Source organism: Limulus polyphemus, unplaced genomic scaffold, assembly GCF_000517525.1.
Source record: "Limulus polyphemus unplaced genomic scaffold, Limulus_polyphemus-2.1.2 Scaffold580, whole genome shotgun sequence".
Classification (NCBI taxonomy): domain Eukaryota; kingdom Metazoa; phylum Arthropoda; class Merostomata; order Xiphosura; family Limulidae; genus Limulus; species Limulus polyphemus.
Genome location: NW_013666190.1, coordinates 312,138 through 329,999, shown reverse-complemented (window position 1 = coordinate 329,999; position 17,862 = coordinate 312,138). Strand labels below are relative to the sequence as shown.

Genomic DNA, 17,862 nt, shown 5'->3' with positions numbered 1-17,862 from the left:
CTGAAAATTGAGAATCCAAATGAATGCTAAAACCATTAAAATGTAAATAGATACATATTATTTAATTCATCATGAGGTTCATCTCAGGTGACCTCAGCACTTCACCACGTTAACCAAGCTAATTTAAAATGAGAATGACGGTCAAATCCCAACATTTTATTATAGTAACCCAAGAGTGCTGTTGGCTAGCTGAAATCATCTGTCTGGGTCAGTGTTTGGTGGTGTTATTGTTCGCGACCTTACAGAGTCAGGTGCTATATATTCCTCTTCTTCCCCTCTCGGTTTCTATTTTCATTAACAAATGCTATATGAGCATTCACGAAATCAGGGCACAACCACTAAGTTATAAACACTGATTCTACTTCCCACTTCAGGGCCATGTCCATGAATGTTATACTTATAGCATTTAGTACTGTTCACCACTTCAATAAGTTTAGTTGCGTTATATAGTCCACAAACAGTTCATTGGCAAACGTCACTTTTCACTAGATTAAGGTATCATACGCGTGTTGTACCTAAATACCTTATAAATACACTTATGATATCAAACTCTAGGTGATGTGTAAGGTTTGTTCATACGCGGTCTGTTTAATATTGTGATAACCCAGGTTATTTTGTATTTTAGGCTATAAATGACCTTATGAATTGTTTAAAGGTGTGGCGATACTGCGATACGACACGAGTGTCGTATCTTGAAACCTTGATAAGATTGTATCGATACATCGTTGGATACGATACGATTTATGTACCTTCACGAAATTTGGCAAGCTTTCAGTAAACATTATAAGTCTTCTGTACAGAAAAAAATCAGAATTTATAATAAAGTATTTTTTGCTAAAAATTAATGATTTAATAAAGGAAGATGAGTATTGAGTACTATATGTTGTCTTCATTTTTTTAATTAAAAACATTACATGCAAAGTAACATAAATTAACTATAAAAATATAGATAGACAGATATTAAGTTTTTTTATTTTACTTCTCTTGCCAGCTGCCACTCAGTTGATCAAACTGTAAAGTACTTAAATAAGATAAGACTGTCAAACTTTGCAACAAATCGTTGGTAAAGCTTCTGTATCTAGATACGTATCGTATTGACTACTATGATGAGATACGAATTGTTGTAATATGTACGGGATGATAGGTTGCGAAATCTTTTTGACTATGATGAATAGTAGTTCAAAAAATAAAATAATTGCGTAGACGAATAAATAATAAAATGCAAAATATGATATAAAGTAGTGGTAAAAACTCGCCAAATTAAAATAACTTCATTAATAAACCAAGAAAACGACGTTTCGGGCAACAGCCCTTCATCAAGTTACCAGTGGCAATGAAACTGTTAATATAAGGGTTAGGTTGAAAGAACAAATAACACGTGGCTCGAAGGCTCGATAACATGTTCCTGAAGCTACAATTGATGTAAGGGAAGTAACATATAAAATGAAAATATAATAATAATAATGATAATAATAAAAGTATAAAAATTGTATGAATAAAGTTAATCGTAGTAAATAAACAACAACAAAAAAGGAGACGCAGAACAAAAATACGGGCAACAATGTAAGAAGAATGAAAACGTGCATCGGGCAACATTGTTCAAAAGAGTACAACAATAAAAGGTATGTGAACTAAACAGAAGTGAAGAACGACGGTGAAAAGAAAGGAATATAAAGGTAACAAAAGTGGGTGACTGAAGTGAACGGGCTAGAGAGGAAAAAGAGTGGGAACATCGAACGAAAAGGTTGTATCCACCAAATGTTAGTCTGAAAAAATTATAGGGCGGGAAATTGAAAAAGATAAAGTTAAAGGAAAAATAACTCTTCATTCATTCCGAAGGGATTAACAGTGCCAGGCGTTCTCTTTGAGTTACAGTGGATGGAGCAAATATGAGTCCAAGTATGGAGAAGTCAGACATGCAATGTGAAGGGTTATTAAAATGTCTACCTGTGGGTTTTGTAGTGTCATTATTTCTTACATAAGAAAGATGTTGACGTGAACGATCCCCTAAGCAGCGACCCATTTGACCAACGTATAGCATGTTGCATACACAGCATATCAGGCTTGATGAAATGCAAGTGAATGATTGTCGTATTTGAAATTTCCCATTGGAGCCAGATATGAATGTTTGTGGTGTTAACATATTGGCAGGCGACGCATTTCTTTCTGTGACAACAGGCTGTACCCAGGTTCACACTAGGGTTAGATTTCTGGAACAACACTGTGGACTAAACTGTTTTTATACTTTTATGGTGTCTATAACTGACAAGTGGGGGGGGGGGGTCCTTTAAAAATTTTGGAAGTTATGGGGTCGTCAGTGAGGATGTTGAAGTTTCGTTTGATGATTTGGGTAACTTTAGAGGTATTAGGATGGTAAGTAAAGATAAGCGAATAGTAGAGTAACGCTGTTGTGTTCTAACTGCTGTGCGCGATTTTATACCGAGTGTTGCATGTTTCTTCCTGTGTTGTGTTTGTTATTGTGTATATATTGCAGATATCTTCTTTGATGTCCTTGTATTTTGGATATCCTTTATAATTCGATGGGTGCTGTTACTTACGGTTGCAACTGTATGAATTTTCTTGTTCTTTAGAGCACACAGAATTGTGATGTTTATCACCACAAGACAGTACGGATGGCATTTGCCTCATCCCTACATAATAGTACAGGCAAGAATTAACTTATAGCAGTATATATAACTATTCAATCACAACTGAGTTAATCTTATTTTTGTCGGTCAACATTCTACTATAATGTGTGTGTCTGTGTTACTATGTAGGGATGATGCAAACGTCATCCCTACTATCTTTTTTTTTACATTGTTTTTGAAGGGTTGATATTAGCCACCCTACAATTTTTTCCTTTTTTAGTTTTCTTTACTTGTACACGTTTTTCAACGCATGTGCCAAGAAATACAAAGGGTAATTCTTGAATTTTCCCTTGCATTACACGAAAAAATTTTCATTTATTTAGGATATTTATTTTACATCTTATATTTTCAATATGGATAGCATACATTGGCTAAATGGTTAGGTTAATTTAGAGCTGCTGACCAGAGGGAGGCAAACTAGTCACCAGTAGCTATTGCCTACGCGGTTATTCTGAACCAAATAAAGGAAATGGCTGACAATAATTGTTGGACTTTCAGATCGGCAGCCCGATACGTTAACCAATAGTTAGGGTTAGCTCGTATATTTTGGTATGTTTTTACATAGTCAAAACAACTGTAATTTACTTTTGTGACTTAGAATAACGATTGCATCACAACTAGTTTTTCAAGTACAAGTAAGACACAGAACAAGAGAGCTTATGAATGAAACTAGAATTTATTACATTACACGTAACTCGTCGGTCATTGTTTAGTCTTGAAGTAATTATAACTAGGAAAGTAGTGAGAAGCTTTGAAGTAACTACTCGGAATAGGTGCCTTTCATAAGCTATGTGGATATTTTGTAAACACGTTCGAAAGTTGGGGTCAGAACAAGCTTGTTTTACTAAACAGAAGCTAACACCCTTTTGTTTTGTTGGCTCGTTGTTTTGAATATGAGTTAAGGAAACGCAATGTTATTAATTAAATATTCCAATAAAAAATTATAATTTCTCGCTTTAATTTACAAACGATAGTTTAGATATTGTTTTATTTAAATTAAAGCTGCAGTGAAAAATACGGGAAGTGCTGAAATATTGTTGTAAAACCCTAAAAACTGTATAAAAATCACATGTTGACCAGGACTGGGCGTGGCCCAGTGGTTAGTTGCAAAACCCTAAAAAGAACTGTATAAAAATCATATGTTGAACAGGCCTGGGTGTGGTCCAGTGGTTAGTGTACTTCGACTGTGAATCCGAGCGTTTAAGATTCATGGCCCGTTACTGCAAATAGGCGCTCCACACTTTGGAGACGTGAGTGCGTTATAAGAGTGAAGGTCAATCTAGTCGATCAGACAACAGCCAAGAGCTAGTAGTTTATGCTGTTAAGTAGCTACATTTCTCCTAGTATACCAGTTCAAAATTAAGTACAGCCATATTATTTATGTAGCTATTGTGCGAAAAATTCTGAAAGAATTTGTTTGTTTGTAATTAATCACAAAACTGCACAATGGGCTATCTGTGCTCAGCCCACCATGGGTATAGAAACCCGGTTTCTAGCGTTGTATGTCCGCAGACATACCACTGTGGGACTATGTAAAAAAAGAAAAAAAAACTTAATGGCCTATATCAAGTAGTGTGTCATTGCTTATTTACACTCTCTGAAATTACTTGATATAGTCCATTAAGTTATTTTCATTATTTTTATTAGCCATAGTATTTAAAATATTTGTCGATATTATCATTATTAATTACGTACTCATAAAGATTATTTTGCTTTGTTAGCTTAGTTTAGGGAATTAGAGTTAAAACAAATCTTCTAAACTAGCCGAAAACCTCGTGAGATATTATGTTTTACAGCCGGAAATATTATTCATTTCGAGGGTGATGAACGAACTAACAAATTTGAATCTATATTGAATTTAATTTTCTACTTTACATTTGTTTTAATTTATTCTTGTTTTTGGTTCTGATCTTTAATATAATCTTACTTTTGAACAAAAGAATTTAATAACTGACTAATCTAAACGACATAGTTACAGTATTACTGATCATGAACAAATTCTTACTGGGAATTATGTATACTACATGTACCTTTTGTTTCACCTCATAAACAACAAAATGTGAACATAGGTAAGCAATCTTTACTAGGCTTTGTTTACAGAAACATGTGAACCCAGGTGAGTGATCCTTATCAATCTGCGTTAGCAGAAAGATGTGAAAACAGGTAAGCAATCTTTACCAATTTGCGTTGTCAAAAGGTTTCTAACATAGGTGAGTAACTCCTACAAGTTAGTCTTAGAAGAAAACATTGAAACACAGATACGTAATCCATGTTAACCAGTAATGGCTGAAACGTTCGAACACAGATCCGGTGTAAACAGAAACCAATAAGAATGCAGAAGTACTTCATAGAAGAAACTTTCAAACACAGGTAAGTAAACCACATAAACAAGCCTTGAATTGAACTGTTGAATACATGTTAAAAACTTCTTGCAAATTAGCAATGGCAGAATTAAATGAGAGAGATCAAACCCTACAAATCAGTGCAAGTACAAAAATATTCTCTTAACCCAAAGTAAATAAGTTATTTATTGTTAAGGGATTTTGAAATGTATTTAAATTTCACTGAAATCTATGTATTATTTGTATATTATTTTTCCACGAGTTTTCTTTTTCTTAAAAAGGTACTATTTTAAATTTGAATTGTTATATTTTTTGTCAGTTATTAACTAAATCTGTTTTTGCAGATTAATAATCACTTATGAATTTTATAAATCCAACTGTTTATCGCGTGATAAAATGGCCGGTGGATCAGCAATAAGTTTACGGACTTACAATGCTAAAATTCGGGGTTCGATTCCCTGTGGTGGACACAGAAGATAGTTCAATGTGGCTTTGCTTCGAAACAACAACAACAACAAACAAAAGAAAGGTATAATAGACTTAAAGTCGAGAGTCGATAGTAGAGAAATTACTAGTTATTTTAGCCATCACAATATCCGTAAAAGAATTAAAAAAAAAGCACTAAAACTGCCTTTTGGCAATAGCATACTGTCATAACTTTCGAACCATACAACGTTTATACTCCTCATTTGAAAATGAGTTTATCCCCCCCCCCACACCATTTGTGTCATGATTTGGGTAAAAGTTCAACGTCTTGTGTAAAATAATTACTTACAGAGATTTGTTCATTGCTAAACTAGTTATTAAACATTGGGTGATGATTGTTCAAGTCATATTTACACTAATCTCAGTTATAAGTACAACATATGAGGTTGGCATGAAATGTGAGCGTTGTGGATGAAGTCACGATGGGGTTCCTATTGAAGTTAAACAGAGAGATTGTCCTAAACCGTTGGAATCTAATCAACAAAGAAAAAAAAAAACTACAACACAACGCAGGAGGAATAGCAATAATAAGATACTTTGTTCTTCTCATTATAACCACTTTCATTGTCCGAGATCGTCCCGTGATTAACAGACTTAGATACGATTAATTAGACTTCGAACAACCAAAGTTATAATAAACAGACGGGAAAACCGTTTTTGTTATTTACTCTAAGTGTGCAGAGCATTTTAAATGACATGAACATGTTGAAAAACATTCTTACAGTGCAAATCAAAGTCAAAAATGAAAGGCCACGAACAAAAGTGGCTTCACTTTTGAAGATTTTTTTCAACACCATCAAACAACGGATGCATGACTTTAGGGTTGAAAAGCCAATTTCCGTTTATTCTATAGTTTCCTCTGTATAATGACTTTCCAACACACTCTACTGGAAAAAAAGGCTACAATGATGTTTTTGTTCTATAAACGTGACATTCTTCAAAATGGAAATAAATTTCATGCAAATGACAATTACCTTACTTTTGATTTCACTCTTTACATAAAAAGTTTGTAGAAACAACTATTCGTATAAATCTTAAAGAGGCTGAATATGAAAGATTTCACATACTTTTAAGACATGTTAACAAATTAGTAATGTGAAAATGTTAGCAATGAAGATAAAAAATGTATATGTAATTTACAGTTTTCAAAATTGTGAGCATAAAGGTTGGTTTGATAGAACAGATGGAAAATTATCATGTAAAACAATGCACAAGAAGTGAAAAAAAACCTGATACATACATTAAAAACTTACAATCATGGTGTGATTTTGAAACGTCAGTTTTTTTGGTTTATATCTTTGGGTTGATATGTTGATCTTGAAGTATGAGTGTCAATATTAATTTTTTAAGAAAATTGATTCTTGAGAGCCATACACGTTGATAGGAATATCTGAAAACACTCTTTCATTATTCATTAAAGAATTAATTTAAAATATTACTGTGACACTCTACAACATATTTCATAAAATGGCCTTATTTACATTAATAAATTACTTATATACAATAAGATAATATTTATATTTAAATGATAATTAGCAAAATAACCTTCTATTTAAATGTTAAGCTATATTATGGGCTCAACATGCAAGTTTTTGTTTGTTTGTAGTTAAGCGCAATGCTATACAATGGTCTATCTGTGCTGTGCATACCACGTGTATAGAAACCCTAGTTTTAGTGTTATAAGCCTACATGTTTACTGCTGAGCAACTAGGACTAAACATGTAAATGTTAAGCAATACATGACTTATGTTTAAATATTATAGAGAGGTTAGGTACTTTATATTAAAACGATTTTGGAGCCTACCACTTCGTTACAGTCTATGTCACCATGTTTAGTCATGTTGCACCTGACAGCTGTGCACCTTGACAACAGTCCTGAAAAATCCACCATAAAGTTATCATGTTGAAAGTACACCACCACCACTCCCAAACTAAAGCTCAGAACCTCTTAATGAATAAAGTACAAATTCAGTTTGTAAAATGTTTTATTACTATACTGAAATATTCCAGAATTTGCAAGCAATATACATATAATCATATAAATGTAAATATACAATAGCTTGACAAAACATTTATCTAAACATACACAAATGTAAGGCCAAAATTCATTTTTTCATATAAATCTGAAATATTTGATTAAAATATTCATGTTATTACCTTTTGATTTAAACATCATTCTTGGTACCTGACAGAAAGCTAGACACATGTTCATACAAGTACAAGCGGCAATACTTTCTCCAAATGTGATCAAAATGCAACTTTACCTAAGAGATCAAACAACTGCACCAATCCAAAGTTGCAATAATTAGATGACAGTTATTTTGTATTACAATGCTTATCTTGAACTGACAATTCACAAGTGACAACTGTTAGACCTTTTCGCATGCTAAGTGTTTCCTGATCTGCCAGCAAAAACAAAGATCAGTGACAGTGGATATTTAATTATAAAATGTGACATCCACATCAACTGACAAACCAGAACATCAAGGCTTATGGCATAGTCTTCACTTTATCAGCAATAAGTCTTCCACTTGAAACGGTAAGAAAATACTCAACCAGTGGTGCTGTATAGATATTTTACAAGCTTAATAAATTTCACTGAAGGTAACTGGTGCTTCACCAAGTTATTTTATATGCTTATTCACTTATCAACAAAGAGGTAAAAAGTTACTTGCATATATATACATATGTAAACAGAATAGCAAGACATTAAACTATGTGTATTGTTTTCTGAGACCTTTAGCTACCAATATTTACCAAATATATATATATATATCTATTAAAAGGACGGTTAGTACACACAAATCACAATCAGATGGCAAGAAAAATGCACAGTAATACATTTTAACTTGTTACTGAAATGGCTTGTTTCCTATCTATTCTGATATTCATGTTTTGAATTATTTTCTAATCAACTAATTTCTAATTAGATATTTAATTTATTAATTCCAAACCTTGAAGTACCAAGCAAAATGTTACAGTGAAGTATTAAAAACAAGCGATATACATAATTAACATATATTCAATCAGAAACGACAGAAAGAATGAAAAACTATTAATGATCCATTCTACGGCTTCAAAAATATTTTTACCCAACTGAACTATTTCAGATTTAAAGCAATATATTTCACCAAGTATGAAAAGGAAAACAATGCATATGGTTTAAAGATAAAAATGTCCATTGTATACAAACTAACCAACACTATTCAAGTATACAAAATAAAAAACTGGTAAAAATATAATTATTTTTTTCAAATTACTGATTTTCCAAGGATGATGTCTTCTGAAAACACAATGACACATTACTTCATCTACATCAACTTTCAGAAATCTTTCTGATGAAGAAACTTTAAAGGTATTCAGTGCAAAGTTGCATAAACTCTTCTTTAAACAACTGTGTAATCATTTGTTGCAAATATACAATGACACATGCACACACACATTGGTTACACAACTCACCATGTAGATAGATTTGATATTAAGATTTCAGCAGGAGTTCCAAGTCATCAAGTTCCCAAGAAATTCTTAAGAATACAAAAAGCATAAAAATACACAGCCTACAAACAGGTTTGGAAATGCATGGTGAAACTGTAAATGTTTACTAGTAAAAATAGAACACACTAAAAAAATTACAAAAAGTAAGTACTACATAACACATTTGTTACAGAAAAATACAACTTTTTTTAAACCTTAGTCATTATAATAAAATAAATTTTATTTCATCCACAGTTTCAATAATTTAAAAAAAAACAAAATAAATTGTACAAAAATATTTTGAGAGTTTTGCAAGAAAGATAAAGATACACACATTTTATAAGCAATTTCTCACTACTAGAATGTTATTTTTTATGTCAGTATTAATCACATTTTTATAAGACATTCTCCATCGTATTATGTGTGTATGCTTGCAGGGAAAAGCTTACCAAAGCAAAAGCTGGGCAAGAAAATAAAAAAAATCATTACTTCCCTTTGCTTACAACACATTCATTATTGTTTTGTAAGCACTAATAATGATTTAAGGTGTTTTACATTTTATATTCAGTAGGGGTGTAGGTTAATTTTTCCACTACATACAAAAAATCTCTAAATTAGGAAATTAATAAATTGGAATTGGCTTAAAAATAGCTATCATCATTTATCTTTGAAAACTGACCATTTTCTTATTTTGTATTTAAAATAAATTTCTTTAAGATAAAAAAATACAAAACAACACAATAAATACTTTACCAATCAATCATATAAATTTTTCTTAAGTGTGAATACTTTTGGCCCTCAAACGTACTTACAAACAATTTAAATCTATTCACAGCTTTTCTTAACTTTCTTCCAACAAATCATAACACCTGTATCACAAAATAAAAATAACTGGAGTATCCTATAACAAATGTGTTTACTCAGTGATGTTGACTGAAATCTATTTTAATGTGAGACCTCAAGACACATATATTAATGTCATAAAGAGCAGTAAACAATTACAACAGGTCTTGAAATTAATTTTACTGTATCTTCTTTCCACCATGATATTCTTCGATACAAAGATGACAACTCCATGAACCTGTTGATGAAAAAAAGAAATGTCTCATTTTTTTCTGTCTGTTTTAATACTTATCCAATAATCTTTGTAACATTTTTTCAATTTCAAATTAAAATAAACATAGCAAAATATATTTCTCTTCCTTTCCCACAAAAAAGAAAAGAAAAAGTGGATAGCAATGTATGACTGTATGAATCCATAAACAAAGTCTCACAGATGTAGAGACCATGATTTTTTAATATTCATTATACATAATAAAATAACCTTAAAAACCACACACACACACCAAAATTTATTATCTGGGGAGCTGGAAAATATACTGTATTTAAGTATTTTATTTGTCTTGTTTTGTATTTTTTGTTGTGAAATGAAAATTATTCACAATTTTAGATACCCTGGATATGGTTAATGGGTATAGTGCAGAATATATGAAACTTGCATGATATAGAGAATAATGGATAACCACAGTTGGCAAACGTAATACTGAAACTGAAGATGCAGCAACGTGATTAAGGTAAAAAGCATAAAAACACGTACATTCGTCCCCTTGATGCTAAAGGGTATAGAGGCCAGAAGGCCAAAGACGTAATAAAATGGTGAATGTGATGAGAAGTAACCTGAAATCCATGCTTAAGGTGATTAGGAACATCATGGTAAATAAGTCAATTTGTTAATATGTATGGAGAAAAATTTATGGAACAAGAACTGTCTTAAATAAGCAATGCTGATTCTGTCCTTACAAGAACAAACAGCCCTAACCAGACATAGAAAACATTCTTCATGAATCAGAGAAGGTAACACAATAGGATAAATAGCTGTGGCCATTTCTTGTAGCCCAAATCTCTTGTAGGAAGGCTCCATCAGGATATAGGTAAAGAACCTTCCTGGAAAAAAGTATGAAAAACAACAATGGCAAAAAAAATGTCTGATCATCTCCACAAGGAAGTGAGCAACAAAGGGAAAGATGGTAGAGTGAACAAGTTGCAAAGTGTTCAAAGGGAGAAGCCAGGAAACCTAAATCCCACTGAGGGTAATGTCTAGGTATTTGTGGAGATGCAATAAAATAAAATAAAAACTTGTTGAAGCAGTCCACCATGGGGCAATAAGAAGAAGAAATGAACAAAAGGACCAACTGATCATGGTTAATACTCAAGAAAGAAGATGAAGAATAGAATAACATATAGAGAAAAATTCTCCTCAAATGGGCTCAAAGTACTCGCTGGTAGGGAAGCTCAACTTGGAATTGTAAACAAGTAAAGCATCAGAAGATGATGTACTACCATCACAAATACATCAAGAAGAGGTTAATCAAACTGTTGGCACAACCAATGAAACAGAAGAAGACATGATGTGAATAAAGCCAAAGAAGTAGAGAAATGGCAGCAAGCAGAGGCTGTAAGATTGAGTTCCACCCTATCTGTTGATATATGCCATTATAGTTGAATTGAATGTGAGTACCAAAACACAGTGATGGCATAACAAGGACAGGAACTGAACAAGAATAGCAACTAATGGTTCAGAAAAAGTGTCTCAAAACAAGAAAAATCATAGAGTGCCAGTCAGAAAAGTGACTATGGGTCAAAGTAAAAACCACATGGAAGATCTGCTAATGACAGTTAGCTTTCCTGTAGATGGTGTAGTTATTATGTTTGGGGTTGAGATGACACTGAGGATTTAGTTTATGTAAATTTATTGTTTTGTAGGTATACAAGTCAGCGTCTTACTTATAACTGTTACTCCTGATGATGGTGGCATAGTGCACTGTCAAAACATGTGCACAAGTGCTGTCTAATTTATTTAATACAGAACTGGTTTTGAAAAACATCTGCAACCCCAATATCAGAAAACAGTGGGAGGAATAAAAGTTTCAAGTACGGAAATCGTTTTACATGATACAAGTACCCTCAGGTGTAATGGAAATAGGTTCAATGTTGAGAATAAAAACATATTACCTGAAAGAGAAAAAGAGATGAGACAAGTAGATGTGTCATCAGGATTAGGGTTAATAAGCAGAAGAATCCAGCTCTGCAGACTGTGAAGGCAAGTTGGCCTAAGCAAGATATAGATCTTCATGATTGTTTGATTATTATGGTTTGTTTGTTGTTTTTTTTATTATTTTCGTGCAAAGCTACACGAGGGCTATCTGCGCTAGCCATCCCTAATTTAGCAGTGTAAGACTAGAGGGAAGGCAGCTAGTCATCACCACCCACCGCCAACTCTTGGGCTACTCTTTTACCAATGAATAGTGGGGTTGACCGTCACCTTATAACGCCCCATACCAAAGTTAACAGCACATTGTCCATAAAAAAACACCCAAATTATGGTGGAAAAGCAGAGCTTATGTAATAAGTCATGTGAAAGACAGAAGAGTGGGGAATCATGGATAAAAGATGCATGCTCTGTAATTCACAACTCTGAGACACATTCTGTTGACAGCAAGAGTTCAACCTCAACTTGCAAAGACTTTCAGTATCTCAGATGCAAGTCTACCTGATTTGAATAACTCAAGTTTGAAAATTTCACATGGCAATACAGAAAATCCAACTTTACCCTCTGGTGGCTCGGACAATGGAGGATTCAAGCAATACATGTGGTAACCTCGGTCACAGTCATCACAAAACAGCAACTGGTCCTGAAAGAAAGATAAAACAAAAATAAAAGAGACTTTCTTGAGAGCTTCAAGACATAAAAACCAGAACTTTACATATAGTAAAGCTGTTTTTCTAACATTACATTGTTTCTTTTATTTCCATTAGGAGCTACTAGTTTCATCAAAAAAAAAGAGCTCTTTAAGTGTAGTGCATTAAAAAAGACTATTGCTTACATATTCTACAATTTTGACATTTAAATTTCTCAAGTTACAGGTACTTCTTAAAATATTATTATGGTAACTTCCTTAACTTTAGTGAATGTAATGCAGTCTTTAATCTGAAATGTGACATAAGTAAGTGAATCACTGTAGGTTTAATGTAATGCAGTCTTTAATCTGAAATGTGACATAAGTGAATCACTGTAGGTTTAATGTACTGTTTTCGTTAGCACACACAAAAAACATTTTCCCTCAATAAATCCAGCATGCTTTTTATTACAATTTTTATACTAAGATTTTGTATTTCTGTCTGTCGGGCAACCGAGTATTGGGAATAGTGTGTGGAATTACAAAAATATTTCTTTTTTGAAGTCACTATCACTTACATCATTATCTGAAGTTCCACACAGGCCACAAGATTTACATTCAATACACTGCCATCTGTATTTTTTTACCGAGATTGTCATGTTTGGAGTAAACTGAAGGCAAGTTGGATGTGCTATTGATGAAAAAATTAAATTCAATAACACATGAGAGATGTTTAGTTGTCATGTGAAATAAAATACTAGAAACAGTTTGATTATTCAATATAAATTAAAATAAATTGTACTTTATATTTAATAGAAAAACTATTCGTTTTAAATGACTTGTACAAACTAAAAGCTTTAAACCCATTTCACACTCTCTTGATTACAAATACTACTAAAAAAAAACTTTTAGAAGATTATACCTTACCCAACATGACATCTGTAAGAACTTATACTTTGCAAAATTTTTTTATTTTTCAGTAAATGACCAACATTTTTCAATACACCTATTTTAACAATTTAACTTAAAAAGACATATTAAAGATACAAAAGTATGTATAAGCTAAACAATATTTCCTCCACTACTGTATTCCTCACTACCCATTTTGCATAAAGAGAATCTCAACAAAACAAAATGCGAGTTAAAAAAAAACATGATTAGAAATTGGTGTAGCACATGAAAATGCTGTTCATAACTTTCCAGTGTTTGAAAACTGGTAATAAAGATGGACTATGAACACAGATTTGATGTCTGACTTGTCTGTTTATCTGCAACACACACAGATCATTAGCATCAGTATAAAACATAGCAGTAAATGTTGTATTACTAACAAACTTAGCATTTAAATTGGTATGAACAAAAACAAACATAAATACAACAAAAATCTGTCCATATATTAAGATGTAATCCAGCATTCCTGATGTGCTTTATATTAGTTTAAATATGAACAAGGGAGCTTAAACACATAAATTCTAAAATAATGTAACTGAACTTTTACAAATTTTAATTTTTCTATGTCAGTAAAACTTTTATATTTCTATAGCTGTAATCATGAGCTCACATTAACTTATCATATTGAATACATATTCTTTATATAGTTCCAGAATTTTCTACTTTTTCCATTCATTCATGGCCTAGAATCTGAAAAAAGTTGTCAACTTTAAGAAAATACTGGAAACTTTCCTCCATACACATGGTCACATTATGAAATTGAACTGTGTTCTATGTACACACATAAACATGCATTTGTAAATATATATTTAAATATGTAAATAATCAAACTCTGACCAGTGCTGTAAGTAAATAAATGGATATGCAATCACTTGTACAAAACAGAACCAAATGATGGAATGAAGGCTATTAAACATAGAAAAAAATAAAAATTACATATTCTACTGAAATTAAATATGGAATTTGTTATAAACATGAATTATATTAAAAATACACACGATGTCTTCAAATGTATATAATATCACATGAGGTGGTCCAATACTACTAGGTCTGAATTTATTATAATCTAATTTTACATAAACTAAAAAAGATACAATTTATGATTCAAGTTTACCACAAAGTCTCAATACACTAATTAATCTCAATACAATAATTAACTACAAGGCTCCCAAGCAGTTCAGAGTGCTTAAAGAAAAAACAAAAGACTTGTTTTAAAGCCATTAGGTAAGACATCAATGAGCACATAAGCAATATAACTTTTTAAATTGTTCTTAAGTAAAATTTTTCTGGTGGTGTAACTCAGAACTTTCTCCAAATGGAAACCTAGTTGTAGAACATTAATCAGAGGATTTGAATTTTATTCATTTTTAAATTAACATTTTTTTTCTATAAAATGAGGTGACAAGGCAACTCTTATTTCATAAACTTATTGCAAAATGATTCAGAATATTTTTCTATTACATATCTGATTCTTTACACTATCTTAAGATACCAGATAATAAAGTTCTTGTACTTATAACCACAATCAGAACTTGAACCATACCAGATCGTCCACAGTCTGCACAAGATACAAGCTCTTCTGCTTGTCTTGTTTTTTTGTTCTCTACATTATCTCCTAGACAGAAGTCACAATAAGGACTTGGAGATGCCAGAGGCTTTCCTGAAGCGCTTTTCTGGTCTACAGAGAAATATATCATAATGGTGCAAGATGGTTAAGGATGCTCATCCAAATTGCTTTAAGAAAGAAATCGGTTTTGTACCTAAGATTCAGATAATTTATTAAAGAAATAAAATTACTACATTTTTTTTTATTATTGTTGAAACAAATAGATATCTATATTATTAGGTATTTAAAACATAACTTTTAGTAGCCACAAAAATGTTTTCGTAAATTGAGGTTAAAAAAAATGTTTTATCTATAAATGATCAAATATTCATTCTAAAGTGCATCTTCATCATAATCAATAAACAACCCAACAACTTGTTAATATAATACTACTAATGAAATTGAAAAGTTAATTTTCTTGCAAAAGCATACTAACAGCTTACTTATAACAGCATTTAGGTCACTTAAACATTTTTTAAAATAAAGATTACAGGAAACGCATCCCATGCTTTCACTTTAACCAATTTTGAAAATAAAAATGAAAGATAACTAATTTTCAACTTAACTTATCAAAGCCATGCAAGTGTATGTACACATGGTAACAGCCAATGGTACATGTGCTAAATGCTTAACTAGTGTTACTACAATCCATTAACATAATAATTACAGCATCTGCTTTATTACATGTGAAACAATAACAGAAAAATAATTGTTAAACAGGGATGTATTTATTTTCATGAAGCTTTCAACATTTAAGTTTCCAAACTTTTAAAACCAAGCTTTCAATTTTTAAACTCAGTTGCTTTTCTGCTATATGTAAATTAAACAAAATCTCCATTGTATACTGTTTATTCAAGTAACCCAAACAAATGCTACTAGGTATCTAAGCTAAACAAAGTATTAGTGGTGCTTGCAATAAGCCAGTAAACAAGATTTTAAATGTTTCATACTAATCACTAATGTTTCCAAGTTACGCACTTAATGTCCAGGAGTTTGACTACTTCATAACTGTATATTAATGCTTTAATCCAAAGTTTTCAAATCATTAGTGTCAGTCAACTGTGAACCAGTTTCACTTGGAGGGGAAAAAAAAAACATTCTGTAAACATTTTACTCTCAACTATTTTCTACAATACAAGAACACTATTTTAGTAACTTTCCTTCCAGTTCAATTTTAGTAACTAAGATATTTCAATTTTCATAACTGAGACAATTATTCCAAACAGAGACACTGCTACACCACAAAAAGCATTAGAACTCTTGTGCATGTAAATAAACTTATCTTGAACTTTAGGAAAGTTAAATGCAGATTATGGTTATAAGCTTGCAATTTGATATATTGTAGGTTCAGAATGACCATGGAAACCATGAAATTTAAAATACAGAGATTCTTAAAACAAACAAAGAAATTATACAATAACATGGTAGAGAAAGCTGGCCAGCACTAAAAAAAAATCCTTCTTACTTTTCTATGGGTTTATTTTCAAACAAGATTTGTCAAAGTGTTTAACTTAGCTAACACTTTATACAATTGCTGAAGTAATATTGGCAAGCAGCATACTTTTTTGCAATAGCAACAGCAGGTTCACCACAGCTAAGTAACAACTGACAAAATGGACTAAGTGAGATCTTATAAGATTGGTTAATTTAAACGAATAAGAAAAAATTAGCAACAATGATAATTGAATCTAAATTAGCAAGTAAAAACTTTAATTGAGATTCAAACCTACAGCAGTAAGTAAAATATTAACCTTGACAATGGGGCTACACTAGCAAGTAAAATACTGACCTTGACACTGCTATATATATATACACTAGCAAGTAAAACCTGAACTTCGACACTGGGGGTCTACCCTAGTAAGTAAAATTGTTACTAAGAATATTAAACAGCTAAATAAAACTCTGAAAATAAGATCAGTTGCATCTTAGCAACTGAACATGAAAGCAACTACAATGAGAAAGATAAAACATAACTAAAGCTATCTATAGCCATGACTTCATAGATGACTCATTTTACTTTGTCAATAACATAATGCAAGAAGTAAAAAAATAACCCAGTATATATAGAGCTAGGCATGTGAAAATCTAAGAAACCATAACACTATTGTGTAGTACATAATAGTTTTTGTTTACAGCATTCAATTCAGCATATGAGCCTGATCTTCAAAGTTTAGCTATCTATGTGTCTACAATAAACTGAGATGGCCTTCACTTTTATAAGACACAGTAGGTAAGAAACAGTTATTTATAATTGACAGGATTTATAATAGACAATTTATCTCATAATCACAATAATGTTATGAAACAAAATGCACCATTTTATTAGGAAAATATTTTATCGATAAAGCAGACTACAGGAATTATGCCAGTTTATAGTTTTTATTTAACCCTTTCCAGACTGTAGGGGTGTCACTGATATATCTTGATCTTTTTTCCCTTATCATAGCAGAAATACATAAAACCAAATCACATTAAACTTAGTACAAACTTAATAAATAGTAAATTTCTTGTGAAACACTGCTTAAAAACAAGCAAACATGAAAAATACTTTCTTTTGTTTTAGAACTTTAATTTTGCTTTTACTGGTAGTCAGAATATTACTCTCTCTACACTGAGTGGTCACAAGTAAATATACACCTAATTTTTCGTCATTTAACTGATTTATGATAACTAATTTG

The 17,862-nt window shown here is 31.6% G+C and overlaps 1 protein-coding gene across 1 annotated transcript in view; it reads right to left on the bottom strand.

Annotated features, from left to right (window-relative positions):
• Window positions 1-7,600: 7,600 nt before the first annotated feature.
• The window catches only part of LOC106459238 (zinc finger protein DPF3-like), a 40,151-nt gene continuing 29,889 nt past the window's right edge, over window positions 7,601-17,862 (bottom strand). Inside the window, exons 8-11 of the mRNA XM_022385686.1 lie at window positions 15,122-15,256; window positions 13,206-13,318; window positions 12,561-12,642; window positions 7,601-10,031 (exon numbers count right to left, since the gene is read on the bottom strand). Coding sequence (XP_022241394.1) covers window positions 9,973-10,031; window positions 12,561-12,642; window positions 13,206-13,318; window positions 15,122-15,256 — 389 coding nt within the window. The 3' untranslated portion in view covers window positions 7,601-9,972. The remainder of the gene's footprint in view (window positions 10,032-12,560; window positions 12,643-13,205; window positions 13,319-15,121; window positions 15,257-17,862) is intronic.